The sequence below is a fragment of the Myotis lucifugus genome, unplaced genomic scaffold (genome assembly GCF_000147115.1).
Source record: "Myotis lucifugus unplaced genomic scaffold, Myoluc2.0 scaffold_105, whole genome shotgun sequence".
NCBI lineage: Eukaryota > Metazoa > Chordata > Mammalia > Chiroptera > Vespertilionidae > Myotis > Myotis lucifugus.
The window spans coordinates 3,861,086-3,884,569 of record NW_005871153.1 but is presented as its reverse complement, the minus strand read 5'-3'; the positions used below and the strand labels follow the sequence as shown (position 1 = coordinate 3,884,569).

Genomic DNA, 23,484 nt, shown 5'->3' with positions numbered 1-23,484 from the left:
TACATCTGCATAATAGACTGCCATGGAGCCATTATGATTATGATAATAAATTATGGAGAATCTTTAGTGAAATGATAAAATGCTTATGATAGACTGTAAACTTAAAAATATTTGGTGCATAAAACTATATATTCTATATGATATCTGTGGTTACCTATGCTTAAGTTTTGATTGGGGGGGGGGGGGAATGAAAGAAAAAAGAAGATTAAAAAAAAAACCCGAAGTATTAGTAGTGCTTGTGTGAGTTACTTAATTGAATTACTGAATGTATTCTTTTTTTTTTCTCTTTGTACTCCTCTACTATGAGTATATATACTTTTAAGTTAAGAGTACAAAATATAAGGTAGGAGACAAGAAAAAAGTTATGAGACAAATGTGAGGAGGTTGACATCTCTCAGATCAGTTCATTTCCCCCTGTACCTTGCCGAGAGATTATTGCATTTGGCCTTCATAAAAACTCTGTGAGATAGAACAGAAAGGGAATAAGTGATTCAACAAAGATTACATGGTTAATAAATTTAGCTAAGACTAGAAGCTGAGTCTTCTGATATCTAATCCAATATTCTTTTTCTGTGTTTTTTCTGTACTTTCTATAACTGGTACTTGATAAGTAATTATAAGCTTCTTTAGGGACAAGACTGTAATACTCATCTTTGTATTCCCTTTGGTGTCTAGCTTCATGTGCCTTCACTATAATAGATATTCAATAGATATTTTTAATTGAATCTTAATTGGCCAAGATTATTAAAGATACAAAAGTGAAATCGATTTTTATAAAAGAAAACTGAGGCTGTGATAATAGTCTTTAAGGGCTCACTTCCTTTCCACCATTATCTCTATTTTGTCCTTCCTAACTTCCTTTCTCCTGTAATTGATTCATAACATCTCTGATCCTTTTTATTGCCCTATCTTTTCTTGGGCTACATAAAGGAAAACTCTAGCACTTCTGACATTTTCAATATCCAGGAAATTCTATAACACATGAGTTTATTCTGATATACAATGATTAAGAATTGGAAAAAATGTTTGTGAGCCAATGGCATCTTGAGCCTTAGAGGGAAGTATTTTTATAGATTCTAAATTACTTCATATTAAAAATACATGTAATTTAAGTTAAGATTGCTGTACTTACACTAATGCTGTATCTGCTAAGTTTCTAAAAAGCTGACTCTCCAGTGTTATCACCAATGCTAGTCATAATAAACTGAAGGTTTTTTTTTTTTAAATATATTTTATTGATTTTTCACAGAGAGGAAAGGAAAGGGATAGAGAGTTAGAAACATCGATGAGAGAGAAACATCGATCAGCTGCCTCTTGCACACACCCCACTGGGGATGTGCCCACAACCGAGATACATGCCCTTGACCGGAATCGACCCGAAACCCTTGAGTCCACAGGCTGACGCTCTATCCACTGAGCCAAACCGGTCAGGGCTAAACTGAAGGTTTATAAAGTAGATTTATGCACATAATAAAAATATACTAGCTACTGTATGCCTTTGGATCTGAGAACCTTAGGTTGTCTTAGCAATCAATGATTTTTATTATTACTATTATTAACAGAGAACCTTCAGAATGAGACCATGTGGAAGAATAGAGAAATTTGTGGGCTGATGAAATCATTTCTAATTTTGCTTACTAGTCCTGGCTCAGCCATTAGCTAATTGTATGACTTTGGAGTTCCCCCTAATACTTTTAGGGGTAAGGAAAGTTATAAAATTATGAGTGTTATTTTAAACATGGTAATAGCCTTTCTGGAACTCAATTTTTCTATAAAATGAGAAGGGTGGGTTATTTAGGTGAGGTTTCAGGTCTCTTCCAGCTATAAAAATTGTAAGGCTAATATATCATACTAGAGGCCTGGTGCACAAATTCGTGCATGGGTGGAGTATCTCAGCCTGGCTGGCGATCGGGGCTGATGAGGTCAGGAGCTGGGAGGAGGGGCCATGGGAGGTTGACCAACCATGGAAGTTTGGCTGTGGGACCCCCCACTAACCACCAGGGGACAGCTCCTGCGTTAAGCATCTGCCCACTGGTGATCAGTGTGAGTCATAGCTACCATCTGGTCATAAAGACCCTTAGGCTTTTATATATATAGACTAGAGGCCCGGTGCACAAAAATTTGTGCACTCGGGGGGAAGGGGGGTCCCTCAGCCCGGCCTGTGCCCTCTCGCAGTCTGGGACCCCTCAGGAGATAACAACCTGCTGGCTTAGGCCTGCTCCTGGGTGGCAGAGGGCAGGCCCAATCCCTAGGTGCAGCCCCTGGTCGGGCTCAGAGCAGGGCTGACTGGGGAGTTGGGGCGCCGCCCCCTGTCATGCACAGAGCAGGGCGGATTGGGAGGTTGCGATGCCACCCTCAGTCACACTCAGGGTAGGGCTGATTGGGGGGTTGGGGCACCACCCCCTATCACACTCAAGGCAGGGTCAATGGGGAGGTTGCGGCGCCATCCCCTGTGATGCACAGAGCAGGGCCAATCAGGGGGTTGGGGCGCTACACCCTGTCACACACAGAGCCGCAGGGCTATCAGGGGGTTTGGGCGCTGCACCCTGTCATGCTGATCTGGTGCCAGGAGGCCTCACGGCTCCGCTGATCCCGGTGCCGGGAGGCATATTACCCTTTTACTATATAGGATAGAGGCCTGGGGGCCGGCTGGTTTGCCCTGAAGGGTGTCCTGGATCAGGGTGGGGGTCCCCACTGGGGTGCCTGGCCAGCCTGGATGAGGGGATGATGGCTGTTTGCAGCTGGTCACACACCCTTCAGGGTGGGGGTCCCCACTGGGGTGCCTGGCCAGTCTGGGTGAGGGGCTGAGGGCTGCTTTCAGGCTGACTGAAGCTCCCAACCGCTCCTTTTTTTCTTTTTTTTTTTTCTTCTGGGCCAGCTTTAGCTCTGGCTCTAGCTCTGAGGCTTCCGCTGCTGGTTTGTTTGCCGTTCTATAATCGAAACAATGAATAACTCCAGCTCTGAGATCCCGGCCTATATTTGTTAGAATGTTTCAAACTGCCAGCTCAGAGGCCGGCAGCGCAGGCGGGGAACGTTGGAGTCCGCAGTCACGGGAGCAAGGAAGCCTCATGTTCGCTTCCAACTGCCTGGCTGCCGGCCGCCATCTTGGCTGACAGTTAATTTGCATAAGGATACGCTGATTAGCCAATGGGAAGGGTAGCGGTCGTACGCCAATTACCATTTTTCTCTTTTATTAGTGTAGATTATTCCAAGTAGAAAATAATTTAGGAATGATAGGTGTTTGTTTCAGGATATCAGAAAGTAAAAGGTTAGGATATCAGAATACCATTAAATACAAACGGAAATGTCAAGTACATTAGAAAATGTGAACTAGAGATCTTCAGTTTGAACTTTTGCTATTGGCATTTCTTTGAAAAGCTGTAGAATATTGAATAATACAAAAGGGAATGCAGCTGTACACAAATACCACACAGACCACCAGGCCTGAGCCTCTCTATGGGCAGGGGCACTAATTGAGGGCAGAAAGTACACAGGCAAGGGCAGGACTCGGTGAGTCCCGTTTAGGAGTCCCCCTGGCCTACCACAGGCCAGCAAACCTCAGCAAGACTGACACTGGTGGGCAGCATTCGGCCTTCCCAGCCTCTACGGTATAGTTCTGTTGATGCTGGAGAAATTCACGAATCTTTAAATCTTCCTCTCAGCCTCTATGGAAATGCCCCTATCTCTTATCCACTTTCCTACTGGGCCTATGGGGATGACACAAACCAGACCTCAGAAACAGGCAGAAGCTAGGTAAGGAGAAAAGGAAAAAGACCCGAGGGAGAAAAGAGGAGAGGGTGGGAGACGGAGAGGGAGTAAGTTTAGGGGTCAGTGAGAGGACACTGGGTTGATCTGTCACAGATTGGCCTGCAAAGGTCAGACTTGCTATCCCCTAACTCTGAATATACACCTACTTCACCAGGCATGAAGTTTCAGGTGAGGAAGCCAGAGTTCGCCCCTTGAATTAATTAGTCAGTTTCCAGGGTGCTCCCTTTCTGCTGCAGAGCTTATTGCCCAGGAGACAAAACTGCCTCCTCACACTCTTAACTTCTGCTCACCCTTCCCAAGTCCACTGTGCTTGGGACAGTACTAAAGTGTTGGCCTTGCTTTTACCACCCTGAGTGTCTTTAAAAAGGTTTATTTACAAATATTTGTTAATCACCTTGTTTTTCATATTGCTGAATTTGAAACTTTTAAAATCTACAAGTGGAACTGACATGATGCATTGTGTTGGGTAACTGGGATTTTTAAAAAAAATTTTTTTATTGATTTCAGAGAGGAAGGAAGTGGGAGAGTGAGAGAGAAACATCAATGATGAGAGAGAATCATTGATTGGCTGCCTCCTGTACGCCCCACACTGGGGATCGAGTCCGCCACCCAGGCATGTGCTCTGACCCAGAACCCACAACCTCCTGGTTCATATGTCCATGCTCAACCACTAAGCCACGCCAGCCGAGAAAGGTAACTGAGATTTTTCAAGGGCAGGTTAGCTATGTATCTCAGTGACCCCACCTGCCTCTACTTGAATCAGTCCCTGCATTCCTAGAGAGCATCCACACTGCCTCAGCTCTTCATGAAGCACTCTGGGAATTCAGAAACCATGGTCCTTACCCACAAGGAATTTAACTGTTACTTTCAAAACAAAACTGAAGCACGTAATGACACACAAAAATAGACATTAGGTTATACGATTCGCTTCACTTCACTGGAGATTGTGAATCGCTCCTCTTTTGTTTATCTGCATTATTTTTAACAGTCAGCCCAAATCACTAAGTATTAATTTCTGAAAGCCAGCTTCTTCCACGCGTGCTTAGAAAGCATTAAGACAATCATAATGAGGTGCATTTATCTTTCATTTCGTGAAGGCAGAGAGACTTTTCAGCCCAGGCTGTTCATTTAAGCCGGGTGCTTTTCTTTTTCACATTGCTAAGCTTATATACCTAACTTATGTTCTGGCATCTGTTTCTAACTACAAGTATGAATAGTCTAAATTGAAATTTCCATTTCCTCAGGAAGCATACTGCTTTTATTCAGATCAGGAATAACCTCCTTGTTGCCGAATCCAGTGGTTACATTTCAGTTAAACTATCTCTCTGTTAATTTTGATGCTATCAACCACTCACTCTCATCTTCTTGATACCCTTCTCTTCTCAGTTGCTATAATGTTTATCTTTCCTTTTATTGTTTTCCTGGCTCTATAATTGCCCCTTCTCAATCCTTTTTCTTGACTCTTGCTGGTCAGGGCACATACTTGGGTTTCAGATTTGATTCCCAGTAGGGGAGTGTGTGTGTGGGTGTGGGAGGGCGGGGGGTGGCGATTGGGTGGCCAGTTGATATTCTCTCTCTCTCTCTCTCTCTCTCTCTCTCCCTTTCCTTTCCTTTCCTTTCCTTTCCTTTCCTTTCCTTTCCTTTCCTTTCCTTTCCTTTCCTTTCCTTTCCTTTCCTTTCCTTTCCTTTCCCTAAGCATGTCCTCTGGTGAGGATTAAAAAAAGAAAAAATATATATATTGGTATTCTCCAGTTTTTCTTCCCAATCCCAATGTATATCTATTAGCTTAGACCTCTTTCCTTAGCTTCTAACCTATGTTAAAAAACTTATTGGACATTTTTACAGAGGTATGGTTGCAGGCCTTCCCTCTCCCCGACACCGCCCCCCCCCCACCCCGCCGCCCCGCCAATATCCAGTCATTCACCTAGCCATATTGTGTGACTAGGACCAGTTCTCCAAACCATCCTCTCCTCTGTAGCCCCACTCTTGTTGCCAACATTGCCAAAGGGTCCTTGTCCTAGACTCCACGCTTGAAAGTGTCCCACTCTGGTTTTCCTTTTGTTTTGCCATTTCCTATGAGCTGAGGAGTCTGTAGGGCCAAGGAAATGTGAAATGTGTGTGTGTCCCCTCACCCCTGCCCACCGCTATCTAGATACACAGACCCCAGAAATCCCTGCAACAGGCCCCCTTCCCAGGTCTGTTCTTCCAAGAGTAGACTGCATGACTCATGCGTGCTCCCTATGCCCAAGGGATAGCTGTTTTGAAGGGGATAGATGGCTCTTGGATGGAGCTGGTCATGTGCATAGCTGTGAGGCCCCTGGTGCTGTAGATCAGAGCCAGAGGTCAGAGGGGGAGGAGGACACACAGGTACTCTCATCAGAGGCCCACAGCATTAGGGGTAGGACTAATCATTGCCTTACTTTCCTTTATATTCCTGGTACAGGGAGGGCTTCAACTACTTTTAGCGATTCTTAAGGGCAGGGGCTTTACCTTTTCAACTTTATGTTCCAGTATACATAGCCTATCACAATACCTACCCCAATATGCAGTGAATACTCAGTATGTTTGTTGAATGAATTAACAACACAGCTTATAATGAATAATTTAAAATTATTCATCTTCTTCATTGTCATTGTAAAGTTTATAGATTTTATTATGTCTTATGGCCAGCATTTTTCCAGAAAACGTGCCTCTAATTTTACATTACTATTTTATGGGAAACTAGATTTTATATATAAAACTGAATTTTATTTTTAAATATATTTTTACAAACAATTTATAAAATAGAGTTAGTTAATGGTAGGTAGCAGAAAATAGTGTCAGGCAAACATAAAATTCTTGATAATACAAGTTAGTATTATATCATGGTTACCAGGACAACAGTGCTTATAACTAGTTATATTAGTAACTACCAAGCCCTGAGGGGCTCTGGGATACTAATGTGAGAAGGAGCAGGAAAACTTAAAGATGCTGGTAAGAATGGAATTGGGTTTCCTTGCCAGGTTTCCCATGAATTCAGAGAGTAACCCCAAGATCCTGTTCTACTGAGGTCCCAGTTCTACTGAGCTCATTTGTGAGGGGTGTGTCTGTGTGTGATGACTTTTAATACAAAACACACATAATTATTTAAATTTGAGTAATTTTAAAGTACCAAATCAGCATGTTTTAATTCGAGATGACTTTTCAGTGTGATAATACACATATGTTCTAGGTTCACCCCCCCCCCCACACACACACACACACCAAGTTCAGTGACCTTAGAGACTGAATGCCCCTAGTATCATACCTGCTTTGGTTTCTACTTGAGCACGTGTACCACACTATAGTGAGGAATACTCTGACACGAGAATTGAGTAAACTGGATTTGGATGATCCTTACATTATCGCAAGCTCACATGTTCTGACTCTTAGGTTTGCTATTTGGAAAATAGTCAGTTCATGATTCCGCAGAAGAGTGCCAAAATGTTAAGCCATGGCAATAACTTTAGTTTTAACCTTAACTTTGAGAATTCATACTGTTTTGTCATTTTTTTTGTTTGTTTTGTCTTTTTAATGGGTTGTTTCTTCCTTATTCTCCTTCCATTCTTAACATTTTTGAGACTAATAAAATGTACTTCTTCCACCCCTCCCCTTTCCAGATGAGACGAGTCTTTCAGGAACACCTTATTAAAAGTATTAAATATCAAAGCAGTTACCTGTATGAGCCATCCTGTGCTGTCTGATTGTTGCGCCATCACGAGTCATGATTAAGGGAGTCATGATTAAAACCACTTAGTGACATTGTTTCAAGAATACTTTTATGATGAAATTGCTGTGTGACAGCTTGGGATCCACTGATTTTTGGAGGAGGCATTCAATTTATAAACACTAAATTGTTTTTGTCATCTAGAAAATAGTTCCCCTTACACAAGAAGATTTTAAGATGTCTTTAGTTGCTTTAATTTAATAATGACATGTGAAACCATTTTGCCTTCAAATACTTTTTCCAACATTTACAAAGATGTGAGCAGACCTAATTCACATATTTTACCTCCCACTCACGTATGCTTCTACATTAAGGCCCTACCTCTCTTTCATATACTTGTTTATTCTTTCTGCATTCAGAAACCTTTAAGTAAGTAACTTAAGGTGGTAATTCTTTATAAAGAGGATTTGACGCCCATATGGTGATTAAAAAGCAAAACAAGCAAAAAAAAAAAAGTAGTTATTATCATGTATATGTCACATATACTGTCCCTGGCCTTCCCTTTACCTTTAAGACAGAAAAAGTGGACTCATCTCCTTTTTGGACTTCAGGCTTCTTTTCTTCTTCAAGGCTATTCATGAATGTGAATGTGAATGTTGGGGTCGATAAAGAAATGTTGGGAAAGGGTTTGCTCAGCAAAGAACAGGATGAAGCATTGACTAGAATGCTGAGAAAAGGTGGGCAAGAGAACAAGTGGAATGGAAGCAAGAAACTATTCTTCACCAACCTTTATAAGTCATATGAGTCAGAGAACTAGAACCAGAAGGGACCTAGTGATCCTGTGATTACAGTCCCTTAACCTAACAGGTGCTTAGTACCTGCTTATGCAACTTAACCCCTCATTTTTCGGGAGAAGAAAGGGAATCCCACAAAGGTACATTACCCAGTGCCACTCAGCTAGTTAGTCGCACATCACGTCATCTGACTCCTCCACTAATTCCTCTTCTATTAGAAGGTACTGTGATAACTTTTTCTGTTTTTATAATTCTGTCGCTTGGTACAGAGTAGGCATGAAATGTGGAGCTCATTAAATAACTCTGTCATTTGTAGGGCTGGTAGCACTTGCTAGGTCTCTTTATGAGTATGGGTTTTGGAGTCAGACTTAAATCTCAGCTTTGCCTGTTAGCATGTGGGGAAGTTTCTTATTCTTTCTACGTGAAGCTCTCACATCTCAATAAATGGGGATAATAATAGCTCCCACATAGTGTTATAACAAACGAAACAAGATTGTTTGGAAGTCTTTAGTTTGGTGTGTTGCACAAATCATAGGCTTCAGTAAATGTTTGTGAAATGAATAAGGGATAACTATTACTGTATTTAACCTTCCTCAGGGAGAGTCGATATTCTTTACCCTTCAGGTGTGGGATATTATTTACAGATATGTATTCTTATTGCCCTAGTTAACTGCTGTTTGGCTACTGTCTTGTCTAGAAAATGCCTGATTTACCTACCTCACAGCCTTTTAATTTGTTTAATTCCAGACTAATCCATGGAGGACAGCTTTTAAATGGATTGGCAGGCCCAACCGTAATGAATGCAGCTCCATTCCTGTCCACAACGTGGTTTTCTGCAGATGAACGAGCCACTGCCACAGCTATCGCGTCCATGCTCAGTTATCTCGGTGGAGCATGTGCATTTTTAGTTGGACCACTTTTTGTTCCAGCTCCCAATGGCACGTCGCCTCTTCTTGCATCCGAGAATAGCAGGGCCCACATTAAAGACCGTATAGAGACTGTATTATATGCAGGTATTTTGAAGTTTATTTCCTTCCTGTTATACTTTGTCTCTTATCCCAGTCATCTTCACTCTGCTTTTGTGTAACAGATCACTTATGAAGTACTTAAGAGGGCTAATATATACATATGCATATATGTGCTTTCGTTGTTTTATAATACTAGAGGCCTAGTGCACGACATTCGTGCACCGGGGGGGGGGGGGGGAGGGTCCCTCAGCCCGGCCTGCACCCTCTCACAGTCCAGGACCCCTCGGGGGATGTCTGCCTGCTTGCTTAGGAGTGCTGCCTCGGAGGCGGGAACTGCACGTAACTTGGTATGTCTACAGTAGATTCAGTATTTGTGTTTAGGTGTCGATAGAAAATGAGACTGGAAAGGTAAGGGACCAGATTATAATAAACTTTGAATTAATTTATTCACTTATTAATTTGACAGCTATATTTTGAATTCCTATATATCTGTCACTGTGCTAGGCACTGAGATAAACATGGTTCTTCTTCTCATAGAACTTATAGTGTCCCAAAGGATACAAGCAGGAAAGCAAACAGTTGTTAAAGAGGGTAGTAAGTACTATAACCAAAGGCCTACACTTGTTCTAAGAGCTGAGAAGTGGAACACCTAACCAGATTTTGGAGGTCAAGTAGAGCTTCCCAGACATATAGCATCTAAGTTGGAACCTGAGGGATGGCAGAGAGTTAGCCGAGTACAATGGGCAGGAGGAAGGATATGCCAGAGAGAGAGAACCAGAGAGAGAAGCCCAGTAAGGGGAGAGAGAGTGCTACATTCAAGCAACTTAAAGCCCAGAGTGGCTTAGGTGTGGTGAGAGAGATGAAGCTAGAGAGATAAGCCAGGCCCTGTAAGCCTTGTAAACAGGACTAAAGGGTTTGAAATTCACGTTTTCAGCAGTGGCCATACTCTGAAGAATTTTATGCTAGAGAATTACATGGTGAGATTTACATTTCAAAATATGGTTTGAAGGGAATAAAAGTGAAAACAGAAATAGTGGCAGCATATAAAGCATTTAACCCACCTTACTATTAAAGAAAAAAAATTGAATTGTAAAATTAAATAAGTAAATAAATAAAACACAAAGCAGGTGAAACAAATTTTAAACTTTATTTCAGTTATATCATTCTTTTTATTGAAAACGTAAGCAATGATTATATCTTCAAATGATTTGATTTTAGGCACTTTTGGGTATAGCAGTTAACCTACTCAAAGCTTCCCAGTTATTTCTTCATTGCTTTTATATTTTCCAATCTGCCTTCCTGAAATATTATCCCAAAACCTTCATTCCATTAAAAACATTTGCTAGAATTGCTACCTTAAAACATTAATGACTCTTACACTGAATTATTCCAGACAAACACATCATAAGTGAAATATAAACTAATAGACCAATATCTCTTAGGTATATAGAGCCATAGTCCTGAAAAAAATACTAGCAAACGAAATCCAGCAACATACACAAAGGATTATATACCATGACCAAATAGGATTTATTTCTGGAATGCAAGGTTGTTTGAACATTCAAAACTCAACTAATGTAATATGCCATATCAGTAGAATAAAGGAGCAAAACCATGTGATCATCTTAAAAGATGAGAGAAAAAAAGCATTGACAGATCCAACACCCTTTCAAGATAAAAACACTCAACAAATCAGAAATAGATACAGGAGCTCTCTCAACCTAATAAAGGGCATGTATGAAAAATCCACAGATAAGATCATAGTTATTGGTCAAAGACTGATTGCATTCCCCCTGAGATCAGGAATAAGACACGAATGTCTATTTTTGCACCATCTATAAAGGACATATATGAAAAATCCACAGATAAGATCATAGTTATTGGTCAAGGACTGAATGCATTTACCCAGAGATCAGGAACAAGATAAGTATGTCCACTCTTGCTATGTCTACTTAACATTGTGTTGGAAGTTCTAACCAGAATCACTGAGAAAATGAAATAAAAGGCATTTTAGATCAGAAAGGAAAAAACAAAGCTATCTCTTTTGAAAATGATCTTGAATGTAGAAAATCCTCTGTAATCCATTAAAAACATATTAATCTAAAAAACAAGTTCAGTAAGAATGAACAAGTTTATTCTAAAAAAAAGTTTTAGGATGCAAGATTAATTATATAAAGATCAATTGTATTTCTGTACATTAGCAATGAATAATTAGGAAAACAATGCAATTTACAATAGCCTCAAAAAGAATAAAATATTTATGAATAAGTTTAACAAAATAAGGTAAAACTTGCACTCTGAAAGACTACAGAACACTGTTGGAAAAAATTAAAGAAGACCTAAAGAAATGGAACGAGAACCCATGTGAAAATTTAGGGTTGTGAAGATGCTAATATCCCCAAATTTATTTACAAATTCAGTGCAAGCCCAAATAATATTTGGCTGCCTTTGTTGCAGAAACTGACAAGCTGATTCTAAAGTTTATATGGAAATTCAAGGGACTTAGAATAGCCAAAACAATCTTGAAAAAGAACAATGTTGGAGAACTCACACTTCCCAATTTCAAGTTACTACAAAGCTATGCCAATCAAAACAGGATTGTACTGGCATAAGGATAAACATATAAGTCAATGGAACAGAAGTGAGATTCCAAAAAATAAACTACTGCATAATTTATGTGCAATTGACTTTTCACAAGGGTGCCAAAACAATTCAATGGGGGAAAGAAAAGTCTTTTCAATGAACAGTACTGGAATAACTGGATATCCACATGCAAAAGAAACCATTTGATCCCCTTTCTTACACCATACACAAATGAACTCAAAATGGATCCTGGACTTAAATGTGAGAGCTAAAAACAATTAACTTATATAAGACGAGATAGGAGTAAATCTTCATGTCCTTGGGTTAGGCAAAGCCTTTTTATAAAGGATACCAAAAGCACAGTTGACAAAAAAAAATGTGTAAATTGGATTTCATCGAAGTTAAAACTTTTGTGCTTCAAAGGATACCATCTACAAACTGAGAAGACAATCCATAGAATGGAAGAAAATAGTTGCAAATTACATATCTGATAAGGAACTTTTAACCGGAATATATTTTTTAAAACTTACAATTCAACAACAGAAAGATAAACAACCCAATTAAAAAACGGGCAAAGGACTGAATAGACATTTCTCTAAAGAAAATATATAAATGGCCAACAAGCACCTGAAAAAAATGCTCACTGTCATTAGTCATTAGGAAAATGCAAATGAAAGCGATAATGAAATAAATTTCACACCCAATAGGGTGGCTTTAATCAATCAAATTGAAAATAAGTGTTGGTGAGAAAGTGGGGAAATTATACATTGGAACCCTTATACATTGCTAGTAGAAATATAAAATGCCACTTTGGAAACATTTTGGCAATTCCTCAAAATGTTAAACAGAAATTGCCATATGACCCAGCAATTTCATTTCTAGGTATATACCCAAGTGAGATGAAAACACACCTTTGCAAGAAATTGTACATGAATGTTCATAGTAGTATTATTCATAATGACCTAAATGTAGGAATAGTCCAAAATGTCTGTCAATTACGTGGATTAAGAATGTGGTATATCTACTCAGTGGAATATTACTTGGCAAAAAAAGAATAAAGTATTGATATATGCTCCAACGTGGATGAACCCTGAAAACATGCCAGTGAAAGAAGCCAGTCACAAAACCCCCCAAATTATATGATTTTGTTTATACGAAATGTCCATAATACTCATCCATAGATAATGAAAGTAGATTAATGGTAACCTAGGCCTGGGATATTTGTGCAGGTAATGAATACAGAGTTTCTTTTTTGGGATGATGAAAAAGTTCTAAAATTGATTAAGGTAATGGTTGCACAATTGTGAATATACTAAAAACCATTTAATTGTGCACTTTAAAAGTGCAGATCTCTGGAGGGAACAATCGGGATAGCTAGGAACCTTCCCTCCTGTGATAATGCCAAACTAAGATTGTTGCAATATTCATTTTAATTCTGATTGTTTAATATTCTGCAGTAGCTAGTCATGTTTATAATTGTATATTATGTGAATTATATCTCAAGCTGTTTACAAAAATGCCTGTAGAAAGATGGGCAAAGAATATGAACAAGGCAACCACAGTAGAAGAAATACAAGTGGCCAATAAGCATATAGAAGACTAAAGGCCCGAAGCACAAAATTCGTGCAAGAGTAGGCCTTCATAGCCAGGATGGCTGCCTAGTTCCCTCCCTCGCAGCCATGGTGCCGCAGTGGCCTGGATCCTTGATCCTGGTCTAATTAGCAATTATGCTTTTATTATTATAGATGCTCATTCATTGTTACTAATAAATAAAAACTGTAAATTAAAACAATTCATTAACTTTAGTTGCTTCTCAGATTGACAAAGAATAAAGATATTATCTGTGGCTAAGTGTCATAAGAATGTTCTATTTTTTGCAAAGAATATAGCCCTAGAATTAGAATTATCCTACTGAAAGGTCCCTGGAAATCACTTAACCCAAACCCTTTATTGGCCCAGAAAGAGTAAGTGATTCATTCAAATTCCAAGTTAATTGATAGCATAGACAGGTATATACTTTAAGGCTTCCAGACATTTCTACTAAATTAAGCACAGCTAACAAAAGGCGGGACTTCTAGGAGACAAACCTCTGGAGGGAATAATCGGGATAGCTAGGAACCTTTCCTCCTGTGATAATGCCAAACTAAGATTGTTGCAATATTCATTTTAATTCTGATTGTTTAATATTCTGCAGTAGCTAGTCTTGTGTTTATAAATTTTACTTTCTGTCTCTTGGTTTCTTATTTTGTATGCTTTCCTGTTCTGTTCAAATTTCCCATATAGCCTGTAAATTGAGTCTGTCCTACATCAGAATATCATATCATTGATCAAACAAACCTCCTGATCTCTTCTTACATATTTTCTCATATTTTTTATTTATGAGGACCATGCATATGAGACAACCATCCCAGACCTGCTTCAAAATCTCTTACAGTTCAATACTGTGGGTTTCTTTTTCATTGTATCTATATTTTTATATGAAATATTCAGAAAAGGCAAAGCCACTGGGATAGAAAATAGATTAGCCATTTCCACAAGCTGGGGAGGATGAGGGTGGGGAATGGAGTCACTGCTAATGGGAAAGGTGGTATTTTGGGGGGATGAGGAAAATGTTTGCTGTTGTTGTTGACACTATTACAGATGTTCCCCTTTCCTCCCTCTTTGCCCCCCTCTACCCAGCCCCCTCCCTTTTCTCCATAGAGCAACCTTTGCTTACTGCCTCAATATTTTTGTCTGTATAGTGCACCATAGTACCACCATACTTCATTGCTTACAGAAGGACTTCTTACCTATGACCTGCTGAAATGTTTATCTTGACATATTATATTTCTCACAAGACAGCTACTATATTTTGCCTATTTTCATATGCCTAGTGCTTAGCTGATGCTCAATAAATATTTGTTAGATAAGTAATAATTGAAATGTTGAACTGTTTGTGTCATCTGGTTAACATTTTATTTTTTATTTTTTTATTTTTTTCAGAATTTGGAGTGGTCTGCTTAATATTTTCTGCAACTCTTGCTTATTTCCCACCCCGGCCTCCCCTTCCTCCCAGTGTTGCTGCAGCTAGTCAGCGACTGAGTTATCGGCGGAGCTTTTGTAGATTATTAAGGTAAATGTACTTAGAATTACTGACTGGTTTTGACTAGCATCTTTAAAAAGAATTTCACATTTATTTAAGATAATTTAAAATAGTAATTTTTCAGCAATCTATTAATCAGGTTGTAAATAATTGATAAAAAATGGATTAAATACTTTAATGGGACTTCCTATCAGAAATCTATCTTAAAAAGTTGCCCAAAACAAAAACCTCCATAATTTTTCCTTTCTCTATCTCTATTGTTATTTATTTAACATTTTAAAAATTAAATCTTTAATTTAAGTGATTTCTTTTATAAGGAGCCATATCACATAATAGTATCTATAAAATCATGGATTTTATGTGTTTATTATATTTTTCCTATTATGTAAATTCTTTTTATTCATTTTGTATTTCTTTTTTAAAAAATATATTTTTATTGATTTCAGAGAGGAAGGGAGAAGGAGAGAGAGATAGAAACAGCAACCTGGCATGTGCCCTGTCCGGGAATCGAACCGTGACCTCCTGGTTCATAGGTTGACGCTCAACCACTGAGCCACACCAGTCGGGCCATTTTGTATTTCTCCATACACATTAAAATAAAAAGTGAATAAAATAAATAGTGCTTATTTATATGCCTCCAGTAGGATCATACTTTGAGAAATTTAATATTTTATTTTATTGGTATAATTTAACTGTAATTAGATTAAATTCTGCCCTTGAAGGCTCAAATGCTATAGTACTGAACTCGATTCTTTGGATATATAGACCATCACTTGTGATTATGATTTGCAGTTGGACCATTAGAACTTATCTTTTGAAGTTTTCCCCCAGTTTGTTATAATAAGTTTTTAGTGATTCATTAGCAACTCTCTCTGGTTGGTTCTTTCTTTTCTAGTCCTCCTCTCCCACCAGTGGTAAGACCCTGTGGTCAAAAACTATGTCTTTTTGTCCACAGTAATATTACCTAATTCTATATAATGAAAGGCTAATATGCAAATTGTCCCCTCGGGAGTTCGACCGGCCAGGAGTTCTACCGCTCGCTATGATGTGTGCTGACCACCAGGGGGCGACATGGAACAAAGGAAGGCCCTGGCTGGCAACCAGCAGCCAGGGGAAGGAAGGCCCCGGCAGGCCCTGATCGCCGGCCAGGCCTACGGACCCTACCCTCACGAATTTCGTGCACCGGGCCTCTAGCAGGATTATAATATGAGCCACATAATAGGTAATTTAAAATTTTCTAGTAGTTGCATTTAAAAAGATTAAATAGGTAAAAATTAATTTTAGTAGCATATTTTACTTAAGCCAGTATATCTAAAATATTATTTTAACATGTAATCCATATTAAAAAATCTTAATGAAGTATTTTATATTCTTTTCATACGAAATCTTTGGAATTTGGTGTATATTTTACTTACAGCATATCTCAATTCAGATGCTAGATTTTCATTAGAAATACTTGGTCTGCATTTAAATTTTGTTATATTAACAATTGATCAGTGTCTCCCATATTGCACTATTTTATCTAAAGTTAAAAATACGCACCTGCAATTTTTCAAGCTTGGAATCATTACATCTGTGATATTATTTTAAAGGTCTTATATTCTACAGACAATTGTTTGGGCCTTAATTGAAGATCTTTCACTTCACTTTCATGGAAACTTCTTATAAAATTCATTGTGTATTTGTTGAACATGTCTCTTAATATTATCCACTTAATTATCTTAAAATTTGTTTTACACAGCAGACATCATTTTGCTCTGCTGCAGCAAGTTGCAATTGCTATTCATTATGAAATTTGCAACGTATTTTATTCCAGTCTCATATATTTCTCTATAAAACATTTAGATAAGCAAATTACAATGTTATTATGTAAAAAATATTTAGAATTGAGTTAGTTCACTGACACCAAGAAGGTCAGTGACAGGTTATAATACTAGAAGCAACACATACTACAACATGCACACTACAGTATCTTACCCAGTGCAGCAGTTAAAGTGAATTGTAGTTCTACCAAAAAAAAAAAAAAGTTGCATTTAAAATTAGTTCTAAAGTTGCACTAGCCACATTTCAAGTGTTTAATAGCCACATCTGGCTTGTGACTACCATGTTAGCATAGCTATGTAACATTATTTTTCAAGTTTGGTTCACAGCCAACTAATGAAAGAAAGTTGACCATCTTTACTTTTTTTAAAAAAAAAAGTAGAATATAATAATACTATTGATTCATTTATAGTAATGATACATATCTTTTGTGAGAGTTTCAGTCTATCTATATGTACATATATATGGGTAGGTCACAAAGTAAAGATATGTTTCTTACTCTGGAGCACTGTAAAAGGTTTTTGAAAACCCGTCTCTACAGCACTTCATACATTGCCTTCCACATAATGGGCAACAAAAAATATTAGTTAAATTGAATTATTGTCAGTGGACACATTTATAAGATCACAATTAAAATGATAGGCTTTTTGGAAGTAAAATGCTATTTAAGTTTTTCTTTATGCCAAGCCAAAGATCAGATAGCAATAGATAAGGCTAGAGAGGTAGATTAGGGTCATATTATGCCATATTAGTAATTTTGGACTATTCTGTGGGAAATGAGGGGTCATTGAAAGATTGATTTTAATGAAAGAAGTTACATAAAAGATTGTTCTGAGAAAGGAAAACAACTTAAAATTATCACTCTGACTACCCTCTGTTTGCTTCTAATTGCCCCAGAGTCAAGATCTTTATTTTCTGTGTAAACCATGAAATGTAAGATCTTTTTTCTTTATTTAAAAAAAATCATTTTCATTAATGCTTAACATTCCTTTGTCTCTCCCATATTCGACTGTTTACTCTGCAGAATTGCTTGCTTCTACTTTTGGCTTGCCGTAGTCAATACATACAGCGCTTCCTCAGGGGAGTTCTTTGAGCCTGCCATGCTGTATTCCCCTAGCCTACCAATGTAATTTAAATTTTCTCTGGTCTTTCAAAGAAACCCTGGTTACTTTATTATTTCCTGGATTCATTGGAATAATTGTGTGTGTTTTTTTCTAGACTAATTGCATTATCTGGGGTAGGTAGTGAGGGGAAGCAATGGTTATGTGCTAAGGTTTCCACCACAATTTTTTTGTACTATTCATACCATTCCCATCTCTTAATATGCATTTAAACTGTGTAACCTAATGTAAACATTTCTCTCCCTTTATGTGTTGGTTTAATGTTTGATGACGGTGGTGGTTGTTTTTGCCTTTCAAACTTCAAGGGTGGAGAGTTGAGTTGAACATGTTCTTTACTTCAGGACAGATGAACACATTTACTCATTTATTTCTTGTTCATTCTTTTATTTATATTTCCCACTTTCATTCCTCTCCCCTTCCCTTGCCCAGGCCACCTTTCAAATGCATTTAATGTGTATCTGTCTGTGTATCTCATTCTTTTTTACTCTTTTCACTAAACATGGTAAGATTTTTTTTTAAAATATAACTTCATTTGGGGAATTTATAGAAATATCCAAAGGTAGAATAGTTCAACTTCCATGTCCCCATTACCCAATATCAACAGTTGCCTATTTATAGCTAATATTATTTCAGCTCTACTTTACCTACTTCCCCCATTCCTGTATCATGAAGCAAATCCCAGATGACAAGTCATTTCATCCATAAATATTTCAATATGTGTAATATATGTTAAAAAGATAGGGACACTTTAACATATAGTACCATTATCACACCTAAAAACTTTAAAAAAATAGTTTACTAATATTACATCATAGTTTATATTTCCAATTGTCATAAATGTCATAAAATTTTTTTAACAATTTGTTTGAATCAGGACCCAAATTAGGTTCACATATTGCAGTTGGCTCAAATCCATTACAATCTGTAGGTTTCCATTCCTCTCTCTCTCTTACCCTTGTAATTTATTTGTTGAGGAGCCAACTCTTTTGTCTCCAGGGTCTAGGTTTTGAGGATTGCTTCCTTATGGTGTAATTTGCCATGTTTCTCGGTTCTTTGTATTTCCTGTAAATTGTAGTAAGAGCTATGTTCTAACTCAAGGTTTTGCTTTTGCTTTGGTTTTGGTTTTACAAGACTACTTCATAAATGATGCTTCCTTCTTCTAACAGGAAGAGCAAAGGAATAAAATTATGTTATATATACATATACAAAAATAGTAAACTACATATTATATAAAATGTAAAATTATATGTCTATATTACAGTATGGAGCTGGATAAATAAATTATGATATACCAACATAATGGAATACTATGCAGCTATGAGAAAGAATGAGGAAGCTCTGTATGTATTGACTATGGAAGAGCTTTAAGACTTAAATTGAAAAAGTAAAATTCAGCAAATGGTTGTACTATGCTATCATTTATATAAAAAGATTGGGGGAAATATATATTTTGTATGTTTTGTAATATTTCTGGGAAGTTACCAAAGAAAGTGATAACATTGAGAATTGTGGGAAGAGGGGAAGAGGGAATAGAGGGAGATATTTTCCCCATATTTTTTCCCTGTTTGGTTGTGAGCCATTTGAATTGTATTGCCTATTAAATAATTATCTAAAAAATAATAGTAAAACAAATGATAATAATAAAACAAAAATTAAAACTACTTTCTGAAAATGGTAAAACTAGCAAATTATATATTTGTTTTTAATCTTTTTTTCTAACTTGTTCAAGGAGAAAGTATAATTTTTTTAACATTTGAATTGTTTATTTTTCAACTACAGTTGACATATTATTATATTAGTTTCAGGCATACAACATAGTGATTAGACATTTATATAACTTATAAAGTGATCACCTGATAAGTCTAGTACCCACCTAAGCAACAGTAATTTATCCTTTCAAATGGAGCTTTTTTTAAACTGAACCTACCTACGTCATTCTGTGAAATAATGTTGGTAATTCATTGATGTAATAAACATTGACAATTTTAAACAATATGAACAAAAAATACTTCTTATTAAAATAAAAAATTTAAAGAACTTTGATTTTATTAACGAACTGACAACTATTTTTTATTTCTGATTCTGATGTTCTAATTTTCAAATGACTGTTTTCATGAGTAAGTTTAAATTCTGGAGTTTGAATCTGCAATAATATTTTTCACTTCTCTTTCACAGCAATGTGAGATTTTTGATGATTGCTTTAGCATATGCCATACCGCTCGGTGTATTTGCTGGCTGGTCTGGAGTTCTGGACTTAATTTTAACACCAGTGCATGTCAGCCAAGTAAGCATTTTATCTTTATATTTGAAGGTATTTTTAGTTCATTTAAATGATAACTGTTGTCTACATGTTCTTGGTTTTAGCTTCAAGGCCTGGATAAAACAATAGTCCATACCATTATTGCAAAAGCAAGGTCCATGTGAAATAATTATAAACAGTATTTATTTTCTTCCTGGATTTTGTTAAGCCATGAATTTCACATTTATTTGGGTGTTATTAATGATGCTACTAAACAGAAAAATAAAAAAGGAAAATCTTAGTTTTGTTGACTCTATCCTTTATATTCTTGCTTTGTGCTTTATGAAGATTAAGATCCCATCATCAACTATATGGCTATTCCTACATCTAATTTCTCACTTTCTCTCTAGTCTCAGGATAAGGATATCTCATGTATTTAAAAGTAGCCATTTCTCTGGTGGTGTGGGGTCCTCAGCAAGTGAGAAATGTGCTGCACATGTAAAGGGCAAAGCTACCAGAGGTTTAACAGAGAGACTGTTACAGGGTTGAAAGCAGAACAAATCAGTAGAGGGTGAGCAATACTGGGCTCTCGGAGTTCGGGCCCTGCCAGAGTGGAGAGACCTCATTAACATCGTGGGCTTCTGCTGAGACACCAGGAAGACCAGACTTTAGAATGTAGGACTCTGCCCGAGAGAGAGTAAGACCTAGCCTACTTAAACCCAGAAACAAAGCCTAAAACCAGGCCCCAACGAAAATCTGCAGAGGAGGCAATTGAGTCCTCTCACCTTGGTTTCTACTTCTCTGCTATAATGAAGCACAAAATCAGGCCTACCCAAGTGCAAAGTGATCATTTAGTAGCTGAACTGAAAGAGTTCGGAACCTTTATATTGTATTTTCCATGACATATACTTTACAATTAAAAAAAAAAGAAACTACACCAAAACATTAGACATACAAAGAAACAGGAAAATGTGACCCATATTTTAAAAATAAAAGTAGTCAGTAGAAACCAACTTGGAGATAGTCCTGATGTTGGATCTAGCAGACAGAGACTGTAACGTAAAAGAGAGAGAGAAACCTTTGCTCCAAGTTCATAAACATATTCCCCTTGTTAATCTCGTAGAACTGAAAGTATAGTAGCCACAGCAACATGTGCCTGTTAAATTTAAATCAGTTGAAATGAAATAAAAATTAAAAATTCACTTCTTCAGTGATACTTTTCAAGTGCTTAATAGCCACTTGTAACTTGTGGCTACCATATTGAACAGTGCAGATATATTACATTTTCTTCATCATGGAAAGTTCTATTGGACATTGCTGTTCTAGAAGCTTTATCGTTACGCCTGTCATATTTAAACCTAGAGTGGAATTTTGTGCTTGTTATAGTTAGGAGTTTATTTTCCCCCCAATATAAATAAATATCCATTAACCTAATATCAGTCTTTGAAAACATCATGTTTTCCCATTGTCTCTAGTGTCATCTTTGTCATAATGAAGTGCCCTCGTGTGCATGAATGTGTTTCTAAATCATTTTCCCCTCTATCCTTGATGCCATCCATTCCTTCCTCTTGTTTACAGTTTTTGTGTCATCTTTAGTCTATGTGTGTCAACCTCTAGTCTATTTGTCTGTCTTTGTGCCAATACCAAATTGTCTGAAGTATTCTCATATTACAAGTTTTGGTATCTGGTAGAATAATACTCTTTTTTATTCAGATTTTGATGAAATATTTTTGAATCAATAGATCAGCTTGAGAATTAACTTATTTATAATACTGAGTCTTCCAAGCTATGATCATTGTATTTCTCTTCATTTACTTAGACGTAATGTCTCTGAATGATGCTTTATAATTTTCTGCAAAGATGTCATCTGTATATTTGTTAGATTTATTCCCCGGTATTTGATATTTTTTGAAGCTGTGTAATTGGTAATTTCAAAAATTACCAGAGGCCACAGTTCGATTCCCGGTTAGGGAACATACCTGGGTTGTGGGCTCCATCACCAGGGTGGGGAGTGCAGGAGGCAGCCTATCAATGATTCTCAACCACTGAGCCATGATGGCTGGGCTATGCTAAATTTTTTCTAATTTCACCTTTAGGAACTCTACCTATATATGTTATACCTTCATATTGTATTCCCTAAGTCTCTTACTCTCGATTCTGAGTTTTTCATCCGTTTGTATTCCTTTGCTTCAGACTGGATATTTTATCTAGCCTTTCTTCCAAATCCAATTTTAGTTTTCAGCCTAATATGCTATTAAACTTATCTAAGGGTTACCGATTTCAATTATATTTTTAAGTTATAAAATTTGTTTGGGTACTTTTTTGTAGTTTCCAATTTTCTGTAAAATGCTTGAGCTTATCTTTTATTTTTTAAACTTTTAAAAATAGTTATTTAAAGTCTGCATCTCATAATTCCCTTTTCTGGATCCCCTGTGGGTATTTTTATATTTGTGGTATTCATTGATGTTTTCTAATCTCCTTACATGTTCTACTATTTTTGACTGAGTGCTAGACCTAGTAGCATTATGAAAAGTTGTAGAGATAATTTAAGCTCCAAGATGATGTTATTTTTGTCCCAAAAGAACTTATATTTTTCTTGCAGGAGTCTAGAGATCATTTAATCTAGTTCCAGAAATAGGGATTATTTATAGCTGGGCTTCAGTCCCTCAAAATATAGTTTTCAGGTCACAGTACTCTTAAGTATAGTCCTTCAGAGCCCCCAACTAAAGCCTGGGATTTTTCACAAGGCCACTCACCCCACAATAAGCCTCAAATTCATTTTTTCCCCCTTATGTCAATGAGGCTGTTGATAACTTCTTAGCCCCTTAGCCACTTTTTCTAAAATCAGCAGACACCCCACCCCTAAGGGAAAAGTGTCACCAAGTACCAGGTGTATCTGAGTTTCCTTCCCATTCTACATAATAATAAAAGCATAATATGCTAATTGGACTGGATAGCCGAACGATCTTCTGGACATCATTCCGGACGTCCTTCCAGACGAAGCCACAGTGGCGGGGGCCAAGACAGAGTAGTTAGGGGTGATCAGGCAGGCAGGTGAGTGGTTAGGGGTGATCAGGCAGGCAGGCAGAGGCAGTTAGGGGTGATCAGGCAGGCAGGCAAAGGCAGTTAAGGGCGACCAGGCAGGTCAAACAGGCAGGCGAGTGGTTAGGGGCATGGAGGCAGGCAGATGCATGGGTTAGGGGCAATCAGGCAGGCAGGTGAGTTGGTTGGGAATCAGGCAGGACAGGTGAGGGGTAGTGGGGGATCAGGCAGGCAGTCAGACGCGTGTAGTGCTAATCATTCTGTCAAACAGGGTGATTAGGTGCGATCAGTCAAGGCAGTCAGAACATGATACCGGACGTCGGGCTGGCAGGCCAGCAAGCGGAATTATAGATGAAATAACATCCCGGATTGCGAGAGGGA

General features: G+C 37.6%; 1 protein-coding gene across 1 annotated transcript in view; it reads left to right on the top strand.

Annotated features, from left to right (window-relative positions):
* DIRC2 (disrupted in renal carcinoma 2) overlaps positions 1 to 23,484 on the top strand; it is a gene marked incomplete at its 5' end in the record, with an annotated part of 64,113 nt that overhangs the window by 10,934 nt on the left and 29,695 nt on the right. The window contains 3 exon segments of the mRNA XM_006092851.3: positions 8,995 to 9,260; positions 14,781 to 14,910; positions 19,998 to 20,106. Coding sequence (XP_006092913.2) covers positions 8,995 to 9,260; positions 14,781 to 14,910; positions 19,998 to 20,106 — 505 coding nt within the window.